Source organism: Heterocephalus glaber, unplaced genomic scaffold (assembly GCF_053883595.1).
Source record: "Heterocephalus glaber isolate CG9 unplaced genomic scaffold, H.glaber_assembly_v1.0 deba00000676, whole genome shotgun sequence".
Lineage (NCBI taxonomy): Eukaryota > Metazoa > Chordata > Mammalia > Rodentia > Bathyergidae > Heterocephalus > Heterocephalus glaber.
Window position 1 is genome coordinate 21,571,820 of NW_028258156.1, and position 19,688 is coordinate 21,591,507.

Below are 19,688 nucleotides of genomic sequence, written 5' to 3' on the forward strand. Positions count from 1 at the left end.
CCACATTGCTTTTTTAAAAAAATGTTAATCAATCTTATAAATTTAAGGAATCAAATGTTTCTGTAAGATTAAATACATAAATCACAGTCTTGGGCCCCTTCTCCCACTTTCCTGTCCCAAAGGCAACAGCTTTCAAATCCTTTAACTGATTCTTAGATATGTCTCTACCTCTAAACAATATGCATTAATTTCTCTGTATGTTTCTTACTTTGTAAGGTGATGATTTCGCTCTCCTGCATTCCCAGCATGGCCACATCTCTGCCCACTGCTCACTTGTCCATCCTCCCAATGCAAGACCATACTTCTCCTTAGCTCAGAGTTACACTTAGTACTGTCCAAAATGGACCAATGTGGTAAACTGCTATTACTTTTTATTTCCTAGATACTATATGTGTGTTCCCTCAAATTTTAATTATCATGTATCTTGTTTGTTTTTTCTTGTGTGTTTTGTTTTTTTATGACCATTAATAACCACGATTTAACCCCAAACTCTCCTGCAGCTTCTGTGTCTCCTTTCGGTGTATTTATATCAGTATCTGCTCAATGTCATCTTCTAGGAAAACCTCTCCCAGCATTGTGAATTACTTCCGTGCTAGCAATCTTCCTTTCTTGGCATCCTGTGGATTCTTTCTGCCTCTCCCCTATGTGGATCTTCTTTTTCCTGGTTACCACCTTCATTTTTCTTGGTTTACTCAGCCCTTAGGTGGAGCACATCTTCTATCCACTGGCTTCCTGAGAAAAAATGTGTGGGAGGTAAAACTTTGGCAACTTGAAAGTCTAAAGAGTGTCTTTAAGCCTCACTCATACTTGATCTGTAATGACTTCGGAATACTAGTGTAACAGGAATTAGTGAGACAGGAGTTAGGATTTTATTAGGCAGTAAAGACAGTGGCCCCAAGATGGAGTTGGGAAGCCCAAAATGAAGTCTGCTGAGCACCCTTTCTGGGATCTTACAAAACATCTGCTAGGTGTCCTTCAGCAGTCTGGGAACTCCCCAGAGGATGATGAGACAGGGCATTGGCTCAGGGGTGTATGCACCCTGCGTGTACATTGTGTAAACACTGCACAGATTGGACCCTAAAAAATTGTAGTCTCCTTTGGGTAGAGATTATATTGGTTACACAACAGCCCAAGCTCCCTTTCAAAACCCTTACAAAACCTAAATCACAGTCTTGGGCCCCTTCTCTCACTTTCCCTTAAAAACCCTTAAAAAACCTAAAAAATGTCCTTGTGGGTATCCTACTCAGAACTCCCTCCCAGCTAGTGGGAGATTTACTTCTTTGCCTTTATATCTTCGCCTTCCTTGCTTTTGTATCTTTAACTTTCTTGCCTTTATAGCATTTAAATAAATGTGCTCGTGCCCTGAGCCCTTCAGCCATGGTTTCATTCTTCATCATTGTGGGATAGGATCTCAGCTTTTTGGTAACATTAGGAAATGTTTTTCTCCTCAGAATTTTGAAAGCATCCCTTTACTGTCTTCTATTTTCCGAAGCTCTTTTTGAGAAAATTGATCTAACTCAGACCACTCAGTCTTTGTGTACCTGTACACTTGTCAAATCTTCTCTGAGCCCAGTTCACTGGTACGTGTCTGTGCTATGGTTTAAATGTATTCCCTTCAATATTCAGCCATGAAACTTAATGGCCATTGTGGTGATTTTCAGAAGTGGAGTCTTTAAGGAATGATTAGGGGAAGAAGGGTCTTCCCTCACGAATGGGAGTAGATGCCTTTCTCAAGGGCTTCATGGAGCAAGTTGATCCTTCTGTCTTGTGCCACACAAGGATACAGAATTTCTCCCCTCTGGAGGATGCAGGATCAAGGCCCCATGACAGGAGCAGAGAGCTGCCCTCACCAGACTGTGAATCTGCTGCCACCTTGATCTTGGACTTCCTGGTCTCCAGAACAGTAGGAATTACATTTTTTTAATAGTATGTGTTTGGCATACATAATGATCACATTCATCATAGGGAATTTGGACCTGTACATAATATATCTTAATTGGGTTTTTTTCCCATTTTCCTTCCCCCTGTCAGCCCTTCTTCCTCTTGCCATTTACAAACACTTTGCTTCCATTTTTTTCTTCCATTTTTTGCTTGTTAATCTCTTTTCCCTTTCTTTTCTTCCCCTTCCCCTCCTCCTTTGCTCCCCTTCCCACTTGAACATGGTCTTCGTACTTCCCAATTTGCTCCTTATCTACCCTTTGGGTCTCTCACACAAGAGAAACAATGTGATATTTAAACTTGTGTGTCTGATTTATGTCACTTAACATGACTGTCTCAAGGTGCATCTGTTTACCTAAAAATGTCTCAAGTTTATCCTTCTTTATGGCTGAGTAGTGGTCCATTGTATATAAAAAATATGAGGTGTTAACAAGATTTAGCTATTATAAACTGTGCTGCTGTAAACATGGGTATTCATATATCACTATGGTATGATGCTTTAAACTCTTTCAGGAAGGTACCAGAAGGGGAATAGCTGGGTCAAATGGAGCATCTAGTTTTAGTTTTTTGAGGACTCTCCACACTGATCTCCACAGTGGTTGTACCAATTCACACTCCCACCAACAATGGAGAGGGTTTCCTTTTTCCCCACAGCCTTGCCATCATTTGGTATTGATTTTTTGATGATGTCCATTCTTTCTGGAGTTAGAGGGAATCTCAGTGTCATATTAATTTGCATTTCACAAATGACCAGTGATGCTGGTCATTTTTTCATATATTTATTTGCTCTTTCTACTTTATCTGAAAAGCATCCGTGCATTTCAGATGCCCATTTTTGGACTGTCTTTCAATCTGGGGGTCCTAATTTTTTTTGAGTTCTTTATATATTCTAGATATTAGTCCTTTGTCTGAGGAGTAGCTGTAAAAATGTTTTCCCATTCTGTGGCTTGTCCCTTCACTCTGTTGGTCTTCTCTTTTGCTGTGCATCATTTTTAATTTTTTTTTTTTTTACAAATTATGCAGTCTCAGGTATTTTACTATGGCTGAGCAAACAAATTAAGACAGTCTACTTTTGAACATCATGCTGAAGATGTAGTATGCCCTCCTTTGTTTTTCTCCTAAGAATTATCTCTTTTATTTTCAGAAAAACATTTTAAAAGTGATTTCTCATCCCGACTTTATGAGTACAGTGAAGTAATCCATTGGCTCTCTTAAGACATTGAGAGTTTTCTTCTTCCTGCACCCTATTTTCACCGCGTATAAAATTTTTGTTGTTGCTCTTCAGAATTATCACATATCTCATTGCACTTGATTCCTGCTCATCTTTAAAAGCCAGCCTCAAGCACTTTCTTGGAAGCTCCAAATGAGCCAGTGTGGCTCGTTCCTGCAGGGGGAGCTGGCGGGGATGAGGTTGGGGAACTCCAGATGTCCACATCTGTGTGTGGAGCCTTTCCTCTCAAGTCTGAGAGTCCCTCAGAGAAAACGCTCAACAGGTCTTCTGCCTGGAAGCAGAGAGCTGGCTGCCGTCATTCTGGATTGAACAAGAACTTCTGCATTTAGTGTGCGTGTATCACTTACTTAACTCTCCTGTTTTCTGTTTATTAAATCAGAACTGTACTTAGCTTCTTCAAAGATGAAACTGCCTTTTGCTTGGGCTGGCGAGAGGAGCTACCCAGCAGCCTGGAGAAAGAGGGGAATCTGGGTTCAGACTCTTCTCACATATCTTTCAACCAATCCCCCTTTTTCAGGAGTAATAGTGCCAGCGATGCCTGAGCCTTGATTATTTGGTGGCTTAAACAGACCCGATTCTTGGCTTTTTCCAAGAGGTAACATAATTGAATTTTTCATCAGTACCTCTTGTTCATCTCCTATGCAGTTTCCACAAAGTTGGTGCTGTTGCTTCTCATGTTCACTTTATTCTGTTAGTTTATGCTGAAAAAAAAAAGATCTAGTGGGGTGCAGTGATGCACGCCTGTAGCCCCAACACTCTGGGATGTAGAGGCAGGAGGATCGTAACTTCAAATCCAGCCAGCCTGGGCAGTATAGCAACTTAGTGAGATGCTGTCTCAAAAAATTATAAAATAAAAAAGAGCTGGGGATGTCATTCAGTGCGAAGGCTCTGGATTCAATCCTGACCACTACAAAAGAGAAAAAAAAAATTCTTGGGTGGGTGCAGTAGTGCACGCCTATAATCCCAGCTACTGAGGAGGCTGAGTCAGGAGGACTGCAAATTTGAGGCCAACCTGGGCAACTCAGGGAGGCTCTGCTTTCAAATAAAAAACCAAAAAGGGCTGGATGTCTCAGTGGTAGAGTGCTCCTGGGTTTCATTCCCCAGTACATCAAAACAAAAGAACAAAAAGCTTTCCCTGTAGTTTTGGTGCAGTTTAGAAGAAAATAGAAGTTTACAATCAGTCATCCTATTGCAATTCTGCTTTCTTTAGGTGAAAAATCCCATATGTGATAGTTTCTAATTTCAGAGAGCAGTTGCCTCCATGAGGAAAATCCACAGGCAGCAGACTCTGGTCAATGTGAACCGCGAGGACTTTCTCCCTTCGCCCATTGTCCAGCTAAATGAAAATTCCACAAATCAAGAACCAAGTGAAAGCAATGGGAATAAGACTGCAAAAAGTATTTTGTGTTTTCAAAATGCTAGAAGAAAGGATTTTGAAAAATTTTACCATAAAGGAATGATAAATGTTTGAGGTAAGTGTGTCTAACCTAGTTTAAACATTAGTGTTACATGCATCAAAACATGGCTTCCATTCGTATGTATAAGTTGTTTGCATATCACTTACAAATTAATTTGAAAAGACATGAAGACGAAAGTTAAAAAAATGGTCTTAAGAAAGTATGTAGCCTTCGAAGAATTGACTCATTGTGGTAGACAGAAAAATGGCCTGCTCAGTAGTGCCACTGCCTGCCTCGCAAGCGCAAGGTCCCGAGTTGGACCCCTGGTACCAAAAAAAAAAGAAAACAGAAAAATGGCCTCCCAAACACATAACTCTAGTTCTTAGAATCTGTATGTAAATGTAAAGTGGCCAAAGGAAAAAAAAAAGGCTGACTGTAAGGTAGGGAGATTATCTTGGGTTATCTGCACGCACCAGAGAAATCACAAGGGTCCTTAAATGTGGAAGGGGAAGGCAGGGTCGGACAGCTGCGATGTTAGAGAAGACCTGAGCAACCATTGGCAGCCTAGAAGATGGAAGGGCCACAAATGCGGGCAGCCTGTAGAAGCTGCAGAAGGAAGCTGGTTCTCCCCGAGCCTCCCGAAGGAGATCAGCTGACAGTCTGACTTTGGCCCAATAAGGCTGCTTTCGGAGTTCTGACCTTTAGAATTGTAAGACAATAAATGTGTTGTTTTGAACCACTAAGTTTTCTGGTAGTATTATGTGACCACTGACAGAAAAGAATATATTCACTATAATTTTAAAAAGTGTGGCTCGTATTACTTTAAAGTTTGAGGTTGCTGCGCGAGAATTACCTTCGCTCTCCTGTTTCTTTCCCAGAGAGAAGTTTGCAAGGAGGCAACAAAGCGTACGCTCAGGGCTCTGGGCGCACAAGTGCCTTTGAATATCAGAGTTGTAGAGTAGAAAACAGAAGCCCGCTTTCAGCTGGGAAGGATTGGTGGTAAATTGCCCCAAGATCTTAGCAGAAAGATCAAAATGTCTAATGCTTCCTTAATTTGTTGTTCTTATTCTGAGTAAATTCATACATAATTTTGTTTTGGTAATTTTGTATTAATTTTCTATAAAGGATTTCCCAAAATGTATCTGCTCTAGCCCCTCCCTCCGCAAACCCAAGATCTGCCCACCTTTGCCTTCTAAAAACATTATTTATACACATTACATATATGAACAATTGTATGTACACGCATTACTATCGTTACTGTTAATCACTAGGAAAGGAAAAAATGGTTGTAGTTAAAGTTCATGTGTTTAACAAAACAACCAAAACCAGGAAATCTGCTAATGAGATTTGATGGAAAATACAACACTGCCTGGAATGGGAACTTACTAGTATTTTAAGGAGGGTTGGTTGAAATTGTATCTAGTCCTGCCATAATCTTAAAACAACAAGATGTACTCCGAAGATGGGAAATGGGAGGGGTGATGTGAAAAGAATTAGATGCACTAGAACTGAGCCACATCGAAGCCAAATAAACATTTATTGTACTGCCAAGCAAACAGTTGCCCATCGTTGTTAGGAAAAATCATCCCAAACTACCTATGAGTCTCACTACAGGAGATTTTTATTAAATAAAACTAGGGGTCTCCCACTTTTTCTGTTTCTGTGGTAAAATAAACAGAATAAAATTTAGGATCTTAACCCTCCAAAGTGATCAGTCCAGTGGTGTTAGATGCACTCATATCGTACAACCATCACCACTATCCAGCCCCAGAATGTTTTCCACTTTTAAGTCCTATTCAACAATTCTGTCATATTATCTTTTTAAAAAACTGGGAGCAAATTACCACTGGACACTTGTTTTTTGTATAATGTTGGGAGTAGCTTACCACCAGAAACTGTTACGAGTTCTTTATGTCTATTAGCTCATTTAATCCTTTCAGCAAGTCCATGAAGTAGTCTTAATCACTTTAAAGATGAAGACAGCTGGGGATGGTGGCACATGCCTGTAGTTCCAGCTACTTGAGAGGCTGAGGCAGGAACATCTCAAGTTTGAGGCTTAGTGAGACCATCTCAAAATAAATTTTAAAAAAGGGCTGAAGATGTAGCGCAGTGGGAAGGACTTGGGTTCAATCCCTAGTCTTGTAAAAATAAAGAAAAGATATGGGGATATACCTCAGTAGCCACTGGGTTCTATTTCCTAGTATAGAAGAAGGAAGAGGAGGGGTAATAGAATGGGTAATAGAGATGGTATTTGAATCCATGCAGTCTATCCATGTAACCACTATGCCCTACAACGTTCAGAGTACTTTTTGCCATAAAGATTCTTGTGAAAAAGTGACCAAGAAGAGTAAGAGAAACACAGTGTCACAGGACCCTGGGTCTCAACCCTCTTTTCTGCTCTCATGTCCTGGGTGCTTTCAGCAGTCTCTCTGCCAGCACTGGCTGCCTAGGTCCTGACTCTCCATGGTGGTAGTGGAGCATGGAGCTTGTGAATGTGTGGACATAAAAATGCTTGGGAAACCCCCTGGCCCCTCAGGCCCCTCGGGGGATGTTTCTCTGACCTGATAGAGGCAGGCTGTAGAAGCTTACTGCAGAAAAATATTTATTGATGGGGCAGGGATCAGGTCACAAAACACTAGGTATCAAAACTGAGCATGACCTCATTTCTGTAACTGTTTGTGTATGTGTATATGTGAGAAAATTTACTAAACTGATAATGCATTTTTTTTTTCTTCAGATCTCTACTTTTCTTTTACTATATATTTTGTTTCAAGAAAGAAAGTAAAGCCTCTTCAAATAGACCTCTGTGGAGGGTTAGTCCAGGAAGTTTTGGCTAAGAAGTGGTGCTCTAGGAGGCTTTGTGCACCAGGAAATTAGTAGCCCTTCGAAGAGCCAGAAATTCTTTACCACAGGTGGTGATTCAGATTTCTGAAGGAGCGTTAGACTCTGGAGAAATGTGGCTTAACCAGGAAGACACGTGGCTTGGCCTGGGTTGGAGGGGGCGGTAAAACTTCAAACACATTCTTTGCTCAAATCTAGGAAGAAGGCTGATGACCAAGAATACCACCCTGGAGGAAATGAAAGTTCTTCCGAACTTACTCGGTTTACATGTCAAGCACTTGTGTTACCTTCCTAAATGTGATGCAGCTAAATGCGCTTGTGTTCATAGTGTTACATCACACCAAGATAAGGGAGGGGAGGCCTCAGTCTACTTTTCTTGTAAACTCTTATGGTGTGAAATGCATAGCTTGCGGGAGCGCAATACATGGTGCTGATAAAACATCCATATGCGGATAGCAGAGGTTATACTTTTTGATCAGCATCCTAACATGAAAGGCAAGATAAAAAGGCTGATGGTTCCATTCCATGTAGGAAATGTCTAATTTTTTTATGCGTGTCTAGGATGTTAGGAGGGACAACATATTAATGCTATCTGGTGTAATCTACTGGACATGAGAGCAATTCAGGACAGGTGTGGTGCTGTGTTGACAGGGGCAGAGCGTCCTTCTGTCTTGTTCTACTTTGCCTGGTTTCAATTTCATGATCATGCCATGTGTCTGTTTCAGGCAACAAGACAGAGGAAGAAAGACGGAAGTTACCACTTCATAACTTTCCTCCTTCCCCTGTGTGTAATGACACGGCAGTGCCATTATGCTTAGCAGCTGTATACAAAAGTCAGGTCATTTATGACATCGGACAAATAAAAGGATGGATGTTGTGAGATGAAAACTGGTAATCTCTGCCGCAAGCATCTGTTACAGGATAGCTCAGGCTCTGTACTACGGATATTTCAGGTCATCATGTGCCTTGTAGAGCAGAGTTAGCAGCATGCCTGGCCTCTGTCCACCAGCAGCATCCTAGCTGTGACAAACAAATGTCTCCAGGTATGGCTAAATGTTCCCTGAGGACGCCCTTTCCATTCCCAGCTGAGAATCACTGATTTACTGTGTGCGGGAAGGAGGCTGTCGCTGGGAAGGAGACGAAAACAAAACATACTCGGGATCGTTTCAGAAAGCATGTTATAAATAAAGTACAATAGGGTAGGAAGCCCCAGGATCTCACCAGGCTCCCATCTCCTCTCCAGCCTTGCCACCCACTCCTGCATTCTTCTTAGGACAAGTCACCTTCTCTCCCCTCTTAGGGCTCTGTACATACAGCCAATGCATTGTAGTCCTACCTGGCTTCTTATCCTATTTCACTTTAACCATATAACATGATTTGCTACGCACTACCATTGGTAAGAAGAGCAGTAGGAAGAACAGTCAAACATAGCTTGGGAAACAGACTCTCATTCAAACCCTGGCTTTCTATTGCAATTATTTTAGGGTTAGCAAATTATGGGTAGTTTGTGATCGAAGACTACAGTAGTATCTAGGAAACCAGGATATCTGAATTCTAGACTGAAATCCTGACCCTGAATGTTAACTTCTCTCCAGTTTACCTAGGAAAAATTGCCCAGAGAAATCTGTAAAACTGCAAGAGTTGAAAGTCTAAGATCCCCTAAATGTGAGCTTTAAATTGCTTCTTTATCCTCTTCTAAGAGTATCCAGGCTTTCTTCTAATTATACAACCTAAACAACATTGAGAATTACTGTGTTAGCTTAGTTTCTATTGTAATCCTATTTAAATTTTATTTTTCCCATTTTGGAGATGAGAAAGTGAAGCCCTAGAAAATCAGAGTAGCTTCTTTTAAAGATCATATGGCTAGACGAGTGGTGAAGGCAGGATCTGATTTTGGTTCTGCCAGTTCTAAAACTGCCTTTTTCCCTTTCTCTATGTTATCCTGGCATAGGGCTTGAGTTCTGTAGAATAAGCCAAGGCCCCGAATACTCATTCTCCTTGTATTTACCCAGAGAGCTCTCATTTGGTATATCTAAGTCTATGTTTTGAGTCGTCATTTGTTCATCTCTCCCCTACTTCTCTGGTTTATTTATGGTACTGTCAGCCCATATGGTCCGACTCCCATTTCTTACTCTGGTTAAATGTCTCCATCATGTCTGTTTTCTAGCAGTAACTCCGGACTTTTCTCTGAAATAAAATCATGTATTGCTCATTTCATCCACTCTCCAATAAAAAACTTAAATATACAATGAGCTGGAGTTAAAATTGAAATAAATATTAGACAATGAGGCAGGGCGTGGTGGGATACCTCTGTAGCCCTATCTACTTGGGACTCTGAAGCAGAAGGACTGCAAGTCTGAGGGCAGCCCGGGCAGCTTGGCAAGACCTTGTTTCAAAAGAACAAATAAAAGGGGCTAGAGACGTAGCTCAGCACTCTTTGGGTTTAATCCCCAGTATTACAAAGCAAACAAACAAACAAAAAAATCCCAAAACAGCACCCCCCTCCAAAAGAAGCCCCAGTATTTAACAAAGAGTAAAAAAGTAAAAACTCTACTTATACTTTATTTTCTTTTATATTTCGGTCTTTATGAGACAAGGAAGTGGATTTTCATGTTTAAACACTGAAACAAACAAAATCAAATTAATATTATAATCATTACCTCTAAATGAATACTGAATGGAAAAATAGTATTTAATGTTCAGAATGTAGAAACATCCAAGAGAAACTATGTGACACCAGTGTGCATGCTTTGAAGTAAGATTTGTATAACTGTCACATCCAGAGAAAACACTGCTTTTTGGACATGTTATATAGTAACTCTTTCAGTCGAATTCCACATTGCAAAATCAGCTCAGTTCAGTGCTGTGACAGCTATGTGAAGAGATGTCAACTCTATTGCTAGAGGAACCTGAAGAGGTAGAATACTTACTAAATATGTTGTGCCAACACAAATGTCAATAAAAAAAACAGTCCAACAGGTGCAGAAGCACAGTAACAAAAATATAATTATCGATACAGCTGTCTTGTTATTGCAGTAAACCGTAGTACTGTTACTCAAAAAAAAAAAAAAGGTGATTTGTTTTCATTATTCCTTCTGAGTCTTTTCTATATATACAGTGGCTAATTCTTATTATTTATCCTCATTTAATTTCCCTGTAAACAGATTTGCTGATACTGAGTCCTACTTTCAAACACATTGGCATATTCATCCAATTATAGTATTAAGGAAAAGCCATCAAAAGTGTGAAGGCTATTATTAATGGTTTCATGCAACTTTCAAAAACTAATTTTGGAAGTAACTGGGCAATGAATTTTTTCTTTTATTTGTAAATAGCCATCATACACCAATGTTATTATCAACATGTAAATATGGAATTTAACATGCTTATAGTTTTTTAAAGAGCTAGAATATATAGTTTATAATATATCTGAAACAGTATCAAACATTTTGACAGCATTATTACTATACACCTTATGTGTGGCATTAAAAATAGAAACTGTTGGCCAGTCATAGTGCACTTCTCTAAACTGAATTTTAAATTTTCTTGTGGCTGCCAAACTAACAAATTTATCTTGACCCGATGTGTTCCAGTCTTCTTTCATAAAGTTCACAGGCCTTTCTTATGGCCTTTTTCTAAACGATTCTGTAAGGAAAAAAATATGGCATATAAGTGGATCAACAACAGAGAGAAACACATCCATTGATACATGGACATTTATTTATGTACGTATGTATGTATGTATGTATGTATGTATTTATTTATTTATTTTCGTTACCGGGGTTCGAAGTCGGGTCCTTGCGCTTGCAGGGCAGGCAGCGGCGGAACCACTGAGCTAAATCCCCGGCCCCTCACGGACTTTTACAAAGCGTTCTCTTTTCTATGTATAGTTATTAATTTTAAGAAGCATCAAACGTGAAAACGGACTGACAAAGTCTTAAATTTTAAAAACTATAAAATTTGAGTTTTGCTTGAAAAAATGATTACAGGAGACATGTTTACACTCTTGATAAATTCATTTTCTCTACACTTTAACCTCTTGGGCTTTTGTGTCACGCATTACTCCAGGAAAACAAAATAATTTAAATTCCCCTACTGAGACCAAGACCTGGAGGAAGGGAAGGGGAAGGGGCGTAGAAAGAATGAAGGTGTGTTCTGTACACGAACCAGTTCCCCAAGAGGAATGGAATCATTATGTACTGCAAACATGGGCTAGTTAGGACAAAAACTCCCCTACTGCAAAACCAACGAAGATTTTTTGGCAAGGAAAGAATAAAGGGAAGCAAGAAAAAAAAAAATCCACAAAAGAAAAGCTGTGTTGGGATGGCTTAGTATTTTTTGGTCTTTCTCAAATTAGAACTGGCTTCTCAAATTATACTTTCCTGATCATGTTATAAAGATGACTATAATACAGCGTTTGAATCTGGAGGAAAATGAAATAGAAATTAATCTTAGGAGATCACCTGACGAAAGAAAGTAAATGTCAACGTCAAGAAAGAAATCTCATAAAATGGAACTGCAGAGCATTACTGATTGTACACAGAAAGTTCAAACTGTCGTACAGGCTGAGTGAATATTAATGCTTTCAGAGCAACTTAACATTGACTTTAGGTCATCAAATAAGACAGGATTAGAGAAGGTATTCTGAATGATAACACTTTTACATGTTTATACATATTAGACCACTTTAGGTAAAAATGAAAACTTTAATGGAAGTGTTATTAAGGACCAGCCCCTAATGTGAAGGGTGATTTCCCAAAATCAAATTGAAGAACTGGCAGATGCTGACACGTTTGTGCTGCCAACATCTCTTCATCGGTTCTTTTTCTTTTTTAGAAGACAGCCAAGGCAAATAAGGAAAGGCAAAGGCTACATGATTTGAAGGGACTGTTTTCTAATATTTATTTAGTGCCCATAACAGGAAGGACACCAGATGGGGAAATCCTCATAGATTTAAAAAATGCAAAGTGAGGGTTGATTACAGAAGAGAAGCCAGCTTTCCTACCTTTCAATTATTTTCCTAATGTTTTAACAATTTTTTATAATATGAAAGTTTTATATACTATTACTAAGGTTGACAACAGAAGTAAAATTCATGAGGCCAAATAATTTAGCTTTTCCGTTTTTGGTACCGGGATCAAACTCAGGACCTTGAGCTTTCGAGGCAGGCGGCTGCACCACTGAGCTACATCCCTGGCCTCTGATTTAGCTTTTCACTATGGATAGTTTATAGCTACCTTTTGCTTTTTCTGAAGGTGAACATTAAAATTCAGGAGACATGTGTAAGAAAATGGTCTAAATTATATCTAAATTTCAGATTCTTACACTGGACAATTGGGAGTTGGGTAAGTGGATGGAAAAAAAATGTAACTAATCAAGACATAGTTGAATGCACCTTATGGCTACACAGACCTTTTCTTGATTAAAAGTATTTCAAGTGCTTTATTGGATGTGATGTGATGTTCACAGTGTATTATAATTCTCATTCAAGTAATGAAGTAGTCAAGGTACATGAATGTCAAATCATTGAGCTCAGGGTTATAGGAGCTGAGGCTTTTCAGCCCTTCAACCTGAGATATTTATTACAGGGAATTGGTTTTTATAGGTAATGAGAGAGGAGACCCACCAGACACAGTGGTAAAGGTACCACAAGGGATTAGCAGCAGCAGAAAAACACCACCACTTTAGGGCTGGAGGGACAGAGCCCAGGAGTTAGGGCCAGTAGGTAGATGCTGCTCTGTGGGAATTGGGACTGCAGAGGAAGGATGTGGAACCACAAAGGAGATAGTACCTAGAGAGAGAGTAGGTGAAATCCCTGACTCTCTCTCTGCTCCTGCTTTGTTTCCTACTTTTTGCTCCTGTTTTCCTTCCTTCCTTTGGGCTAAATCTGCCCAGAAGTCAGATGTAAGGGATCCTGGGCAACACAACTCCCTCCTTGCGACACGGAATGGAACAGTGGAGGGTAGACAATGGTTCTAAGAACACACAGTCCTGACCAGCACAGGCTAAAGAACATGCTTAATGATGGAGGTTCTGGAGAAGGACTTCCTGACTTTGAACGCCAAGTTTCAACGCTACCACTTCCTAGTTCAGTGACTCTGGGTAAATTACAGAACATCTCTGGTTCTCAATTCCCAAGCCCACAAACTAGGGACATTAAAATCTTCTAATTTATTGAATTCTCATAGGAAGTAAACCTGACAGCATATATGAATCAGTTAGCCAAGTGCTTTGTCCAAAGTGTACACTCAGTAAATGTCGCCTATTAGATATTTCAAGAGTGGGATGCAAGTAGAAATTAGTTCAAGGCCTAAATGTGCTATCCAATTACAGCCAACTCAGCATGGCACTTAGTATATCTGGGATGGGGTCCTTTCCCAAAGAAACAGGTATAACAATTTTTTTTTTTAAGGAAGGAATTACTCATAAAACCTTTCTACATCCTTTGCCAAGAATGTGAACTCTCCAAGTTGGAGGTGGCTTTCTAGGGGGTGGGGTGGGGAAATGAGTCGAGGAATCTTACTGTTACATATCCTTCAGGGCTCCTGAGAGTGACCTTTAGCTTTTACAGATTAGTTATTACCACAATAGAGACATTAAGCAGTGCACACTGGCCATAAGAAATTGAGGGTATATTCCTAGTTTTCCTTTCCTTGGGTTCTAACCATTTCCAACACCCTGGCAAAGTCCACCTGTATGGATACTCAATCCTAGCTGAGTACACCCTGACCTCAGAACCAGGAGGAAAAAAGTACCTAGGTGAGCTGCTCAGTATAAAGTGACTTCTGTACTTCCCATGGTGGATCTTGCACCTATCACGGAGTAATTCCTATCATGCCCTGAGGAGGTCAGAGATTTTAGGAACTCTAGATATGCGGAAGGGTCGGTCTTGCTAAAAATCTACCTACCTCCTCCAGATCATGCGAACAAAGCCCTCAGTGTCTGGGGAATGGAGCACACAGGGTATCCATCCATCCCAAGGCTGCCCTATTTTTTGCTTGCTATTGTCAAAGACCACGAGTTAAATCAAACATGCAAACCAACTAGGAAAACCATTTTACAAATGTGTTTGGGGATGCTTCTTGACTAGTTAACCTAAGGCTGAAGTGGCTGGTCATTCTTCCAGTAAAAAATTCCACAGAAGTGGTACTGATGATGATGATGATAATTACGATAATAGCAATATTACTATAACATGGGACAGTGCTGATAATACATTTCTAATTTATTTTCCCAACAAACCAATGAACCAGGCATTGTTACTCTAATTTTAGTATTGGGGATCGAACTCAGGTCCTTGAGCTTGTGCAGCAGGTGGCAAAACCACTGAGCTAAATCCCCTGTTACTCTAATTTTATAGATGAAGAAAGTAAATCTAGAAGGATGAAATAACCTCTTAAGATCAAAGTTAGTATGAGGTCAGGGATGTGCATTTCAGTCCTATCTGACTCCAAAGTCAGGAGTACAGTGCCTATTTGCCACATGTCAGCAGCCCTCTGGAATGGCCTATCTAGCCACAATTTTCTCCCACTAATGATCAAAACGTGGCTGAGAAATCAATTCAGGTTAGTGGCTGGCTGGTGAAGAGAGGAGGGAAAGGTAAATTAGGCATGGATGAATGTTTAGAACTGACTCTCACTGAAATAGAGGGGCACAGAAAGAAAACCTCATACCCAGATCTGACATTTATCTCCCATTTCTTTCTTTCTGTTTTTTGGTACCGGGGATTGAACTTGGGACCTTGCGCTTGCGAGGCAGGCAGCGGAACCACTGTGCTAAATCCCTGGCCCTTATTTCCCATTTCTATCTTTCAAATCAACTTTGGAGATAAGTCACATATTTGAATGCTATAGTCTTTTGTCCTAAGATATCTGAAACACTGAGACAACAGAAGTGTGACGCCTCACACAATACTGTGATGCAGAACATCAATTTTTGGCCTCATTTTGCTATGACTAGTAGCTAATATTCTAATCAGAAAAACTTAAAATTTTCTAGAACCAGTCTCTTTTTCAGTATTGCCACTTTTTCAGATCAGTGCTTTTGTTAAGACTTCACCCAAAGTGGAAAGCTGTAAGTTAGCCTATTGTATTTTCCTGTAATGTCCTAATCTTCATCCTCTAGGTAAACTTGGATTCCTTAAACATTTAACAAAGCCTGGATTAAGTACATCATCTGGAATTGGGAAGGGCAAGTAACCCACATAACTTACTCAAGTAATTAATATTTTTTAAAAAATCTAGATCCGTAAAGCGCTAGGCACCCACCTGAAGCTCTGAGTGTTCTTTCAAGAGTCGATCATATTCTTTTGAAAGTCTCTCTGACTGCATCTTCATTGTCATCACATCACTTTGTGCCTTAGAAAGGGCTAGAAAACGTCAGATAGAATTTTATTTTTAAAAAGTTTCAAACTGACAGAAAAGTTCCAAGACTTAACAGAGCTCCTATACGATACTGTCTTTTCTACACACAACTATTTTCTTGAATCATCTGAGAATACATTGCAGGCATAATGTCCGCTCACTCTTTAATACTGCACTATGAGGACTGGGAATGGAGCTCAGCAGCACAGCACCTGCCTGGCAAGCACAAGGCCCTGAGTTCAATTCCCGGTACCAAAGCCAAAACCAAAACAATGCACTTTGTATTTCTTAAGAACAAGCCATTCTCTAATACAATCATAGCACAGTTATAGACCTTAGGAGGCTCAATATCAACATAATGCATTTAATTTCATCTACTCTCCATATTCCAGTTTGGGTGATTATACGAATTATCTCCCTTTTAACATGTTTTTCACTTCTACTCAACGACACAGCCCTGGATCGTACACTGCATTTTGTTGTTGCATTCTCTTTAGTTTCCTTTAAGTGGGATAGTTCTCTAATCTTGGCCCACCCCACACCTCCCCATTTTTTGTGACACTGACATTTTTAAGGCCACTTTTAAAACAGAAAATTGTTCATTTTGGTTTTGTTTGATGTTCCTCGTGATGAAATTCAGGTCATGTGGCCCACTCACATATGAGTATGACAGGTGACGTCTGATGCTCCCATGGGCATTCAGAAGCCAATCACATTCAAAGATCCTTTGCCTCTCACTGTTTTTTCTATTTTATAGTTACATTTTCCCACCTGGTAACCAAAGTAACAGTACAAAGGAAGGTAATTTATACTATGCAATCATCCTGCTCCCTGACAAAACATCTCCCTTCTATTTAGCATCTATGGATAATTCTTCCCCAAACCAATCTCAACCATAACAGTTGTAAAGTGCTGATTTTCCACCTTTACTGTGCTAGTCATATTGATCAGCCAGCATTCTACTGTACAGAAGACTTCCTCTCTTCTCCATCTAGCTGACTGTCCATCTGCTTCTCTGTCATTCATCATTATGGACTCTAAGGTTCCTAATTTTTCAATGATAATTCATTATCTATTTAAGTATTTTGATGCTCAAATTTTCCCAGATTTTGAAAGAACTTTAGGCTGGCTCCTAGCTCTACTGGTTATTCTTTAAAAAAATTTTGTAGTGTTTTTTTACTTTCTCCCATGAGATGTTTCAGGCTCATCCTAAATCTTCTCTGGCTCTGCTAGGAGTCAGGCTAATAGAAGAGCTACCAGAAAAAAGCCATAGAAAGACAAATTATTTTATCATTTTTCCTAAGGGACAGATGATTATATTCCTGTTAGAACAATCACTTTGTGCACAAAGTTGAAAGCATGGGAGTATACGACTGACACTTAGAGGTTTCATCCCAAGATAATGACACACAAAGGGTTATATGTTGACCTTTGCTACCAAGGAACTACAGTCATAATACAAACAGATTCATGTCCTTAGACAGAAATTTAAAAAATGACAACACATTGTGGAGAAGATGCTAATGAAAAACACACGTGGGACAGAAGAGTAACCCAGTATGGGATAAACAAAGTCATCATGCCTGAAAAATTTCTCTTAAATATTGCTTTTTCTGGGCAAAAGGCAAGGCAGGGGGTATCATGATCCCAGACTTCAAGTTAAACTACAAAGCTATCCGTATAAAAACAGCATGGTACTGGCAAAAAAACAGACTTGTGGATCAATGGAACAGAATGGAAAATATGCTAATTTCAGGCACACTCAGCTATGTTATTTTTCACAACGGGTTCAAATCCTTTCATTGGAGGGGGAAAGATAGCTTCTTGAACAAATGGTGCTGTGAAAATGGGCTATCCACATGCTGAAGATTGAACCTAGATTTAGATCTCTCCCCATGTACTAAAGTAAAATAAAAATAGTTCAAAGATTTAAACATTAGAACAGAAGCAATCTACTAGAAGACAAAATGGGTAAAACACTTAAAGACACAGGTGTAGGCAAAGACTTCCTGAATAAAACCCAGGTTGCACAAGAAATAATGCCAACAATCACAAAACAGGATCACATCAAATTAAAAAACTTCTGTACAGCAAAGGAAACCACCTACAGAGTGAAGAAACAACATACAGAATGGGAAAACATTTTTGTCAGCTACTCCTTTGACAAGGGACTAACATCCAGAGTACATATACAAGTAAAAAAAAATTAGGACCCCCTCCAAATTTAAAGATCCAATAAAAAATGGGCATCTGAAATGAACAGACACTTCTCAAATGAAGAAGTACAAATGGCCAATAAACACATGAAAAAATGTTCAACATCACTGGCCTTTCAAGAAATGAAAATTAAAAGAACACTGAGATTCCATCTCACTCCAGAAAGAATGGCTGTCATCAAGCAATCAACCAATAACAAATGCTGGTGAGGCTGTGGGGAAAAAAAGGACACATTTTCATTGTTGGTGAGAGTGTAAACTAATACAACCACTATGGAAATCAGTATGAAGATTCCCTAAAAAACTAAAACTAGAGATTCCATTTGACCCAGCTAGTCCCCTTCTAGGTATCTTTCCAAAACAGTTAAAGACATCATATTACAGTGATACATCCATACCCATGTTTATAGCAGCACAATTCATAATAGCTAAACCTGGGAAATACCCTATATGTCCACCAACAAATGAATGGATAAAGAAAATGTGGTACATACACAATGGAGTATATATACTCTGCCATAAAGAAGGATAAACTTGAGTCATTTGTAGGAAAATGGATGCATCTTGATATCATAATGTTAAGTGAAAAAAATGAGACACAAGCTTAAATACTGCATGGTTTCTGTTACTTAAAAAAAACCCACCTCAATATATAAATAAAGCATAAAACAAAAGGAAAAAAATTGTGGTTTTAAAAATTATTTTTCCAAAATATGGGAATCCTGAATTAGTTCTACATTTAATTCTGCATATGTGGCCTTTGGAAGTTCTGCATTTGTGAATCTTTTAGGGTTGTACTTTTAGGGAAAAAAACTGGATTTATAAATGTAAAAGTAACTTATGTTAGCATGATGAAATGAAATGTTTTATTTATGAATAATCTGGCTGCTTTTCTTTTTGAGAAGCCATCATATGGGCATCTTAATATAAGTATATAAGCCATTATCAACCAAAGTGCTTTCTGTACCTGTGAGTACCTCCTGGACTGTTGTCAAAACTTTCTGTGTTATATTACATCTGTCTTATCAATATGGTAGCCACCAGCTACAGGGGGCTGTTACTGTGCACTTTCAATGTGGCTAGTACAATGAAGGAACTACACTGTACATTTTATTTTTGTTAAAGTTCGATTCAAATTAACACATATCGCGAGCTACAGTGAACAGCACAGTTTATAATATCCTCCATTTTCCTTCTATATATCCATTATTCTAAATTATGTATTAAAGGCTGATGTTGACAAATTTAATGTGGTATTACTTGGCAAAGGTATAAGTTAGCATGAAGAGAGATATTTAGGCGGCAGATAGATTTCCTTGGAACCAAAGCCATACCATGAAAGAGTTATACATTTGTTTTCAATTTGCGTTCTACCACAAATGCATTTTCTAGGGGTCACTTGAAAATATGAAGCTCAGTTAATGCTATCTTCAGGACTTACTAAAAGTACTTTAGAGCCTACATTGCTGGTATATAAAAAGGAAAGCAGGTACTACAAACTAATAATGCCTGATTAGCTTACAATGGTGGTTCTTATAGTCTGAAGGTCTGTCTTCCCCTAATATTCATTATGTTGAGACTTAGTCACCAGTGTAAATGGTATGAGGAAGTAGGGCTGGGGAGATTAGGTCATGATGGGGTAGCCCTCATGAATGAGATCAGTGCCCTAATAAATGAGGCTCCACAGAGCAGTCTTTCCACT

General features: G+C 39.2%; 1 protein-coding gene across 1 annotated transcript in view; it reads right to left on the bottom strand.

Moving 5' to 3' along the window:
* Window positions 1-9,834: 9,834 nt before the first annotated feature.
* The window catches only part of LOC101703428 (tRNA-dihydrouridine(20a/20b) synthase [NAD(P)+]-like), a 65,727-nt gene continuing 55,873 nt past the window's right edge, over window positions 9,835-19,688 (bottom strand). Inside the window, exons 12-13 of the mRNA XM_087206503.1 lie at window positions 15,675-15,775; window positions 9,835-11,052 (exon numbers count right to left, since the gene is read on the bottom strand). Coding sequence (XP_087062629.1) covers window positions 11,017-11,052; window positions 15,675-15,775 — 137 coding nt within the window. The 3' untranslated portion in view covers window positions 9,835-11,016. The remainder of the gene's footprint in view (window positions 11,053-15,674; window positions 15,776-19,688) is intronic.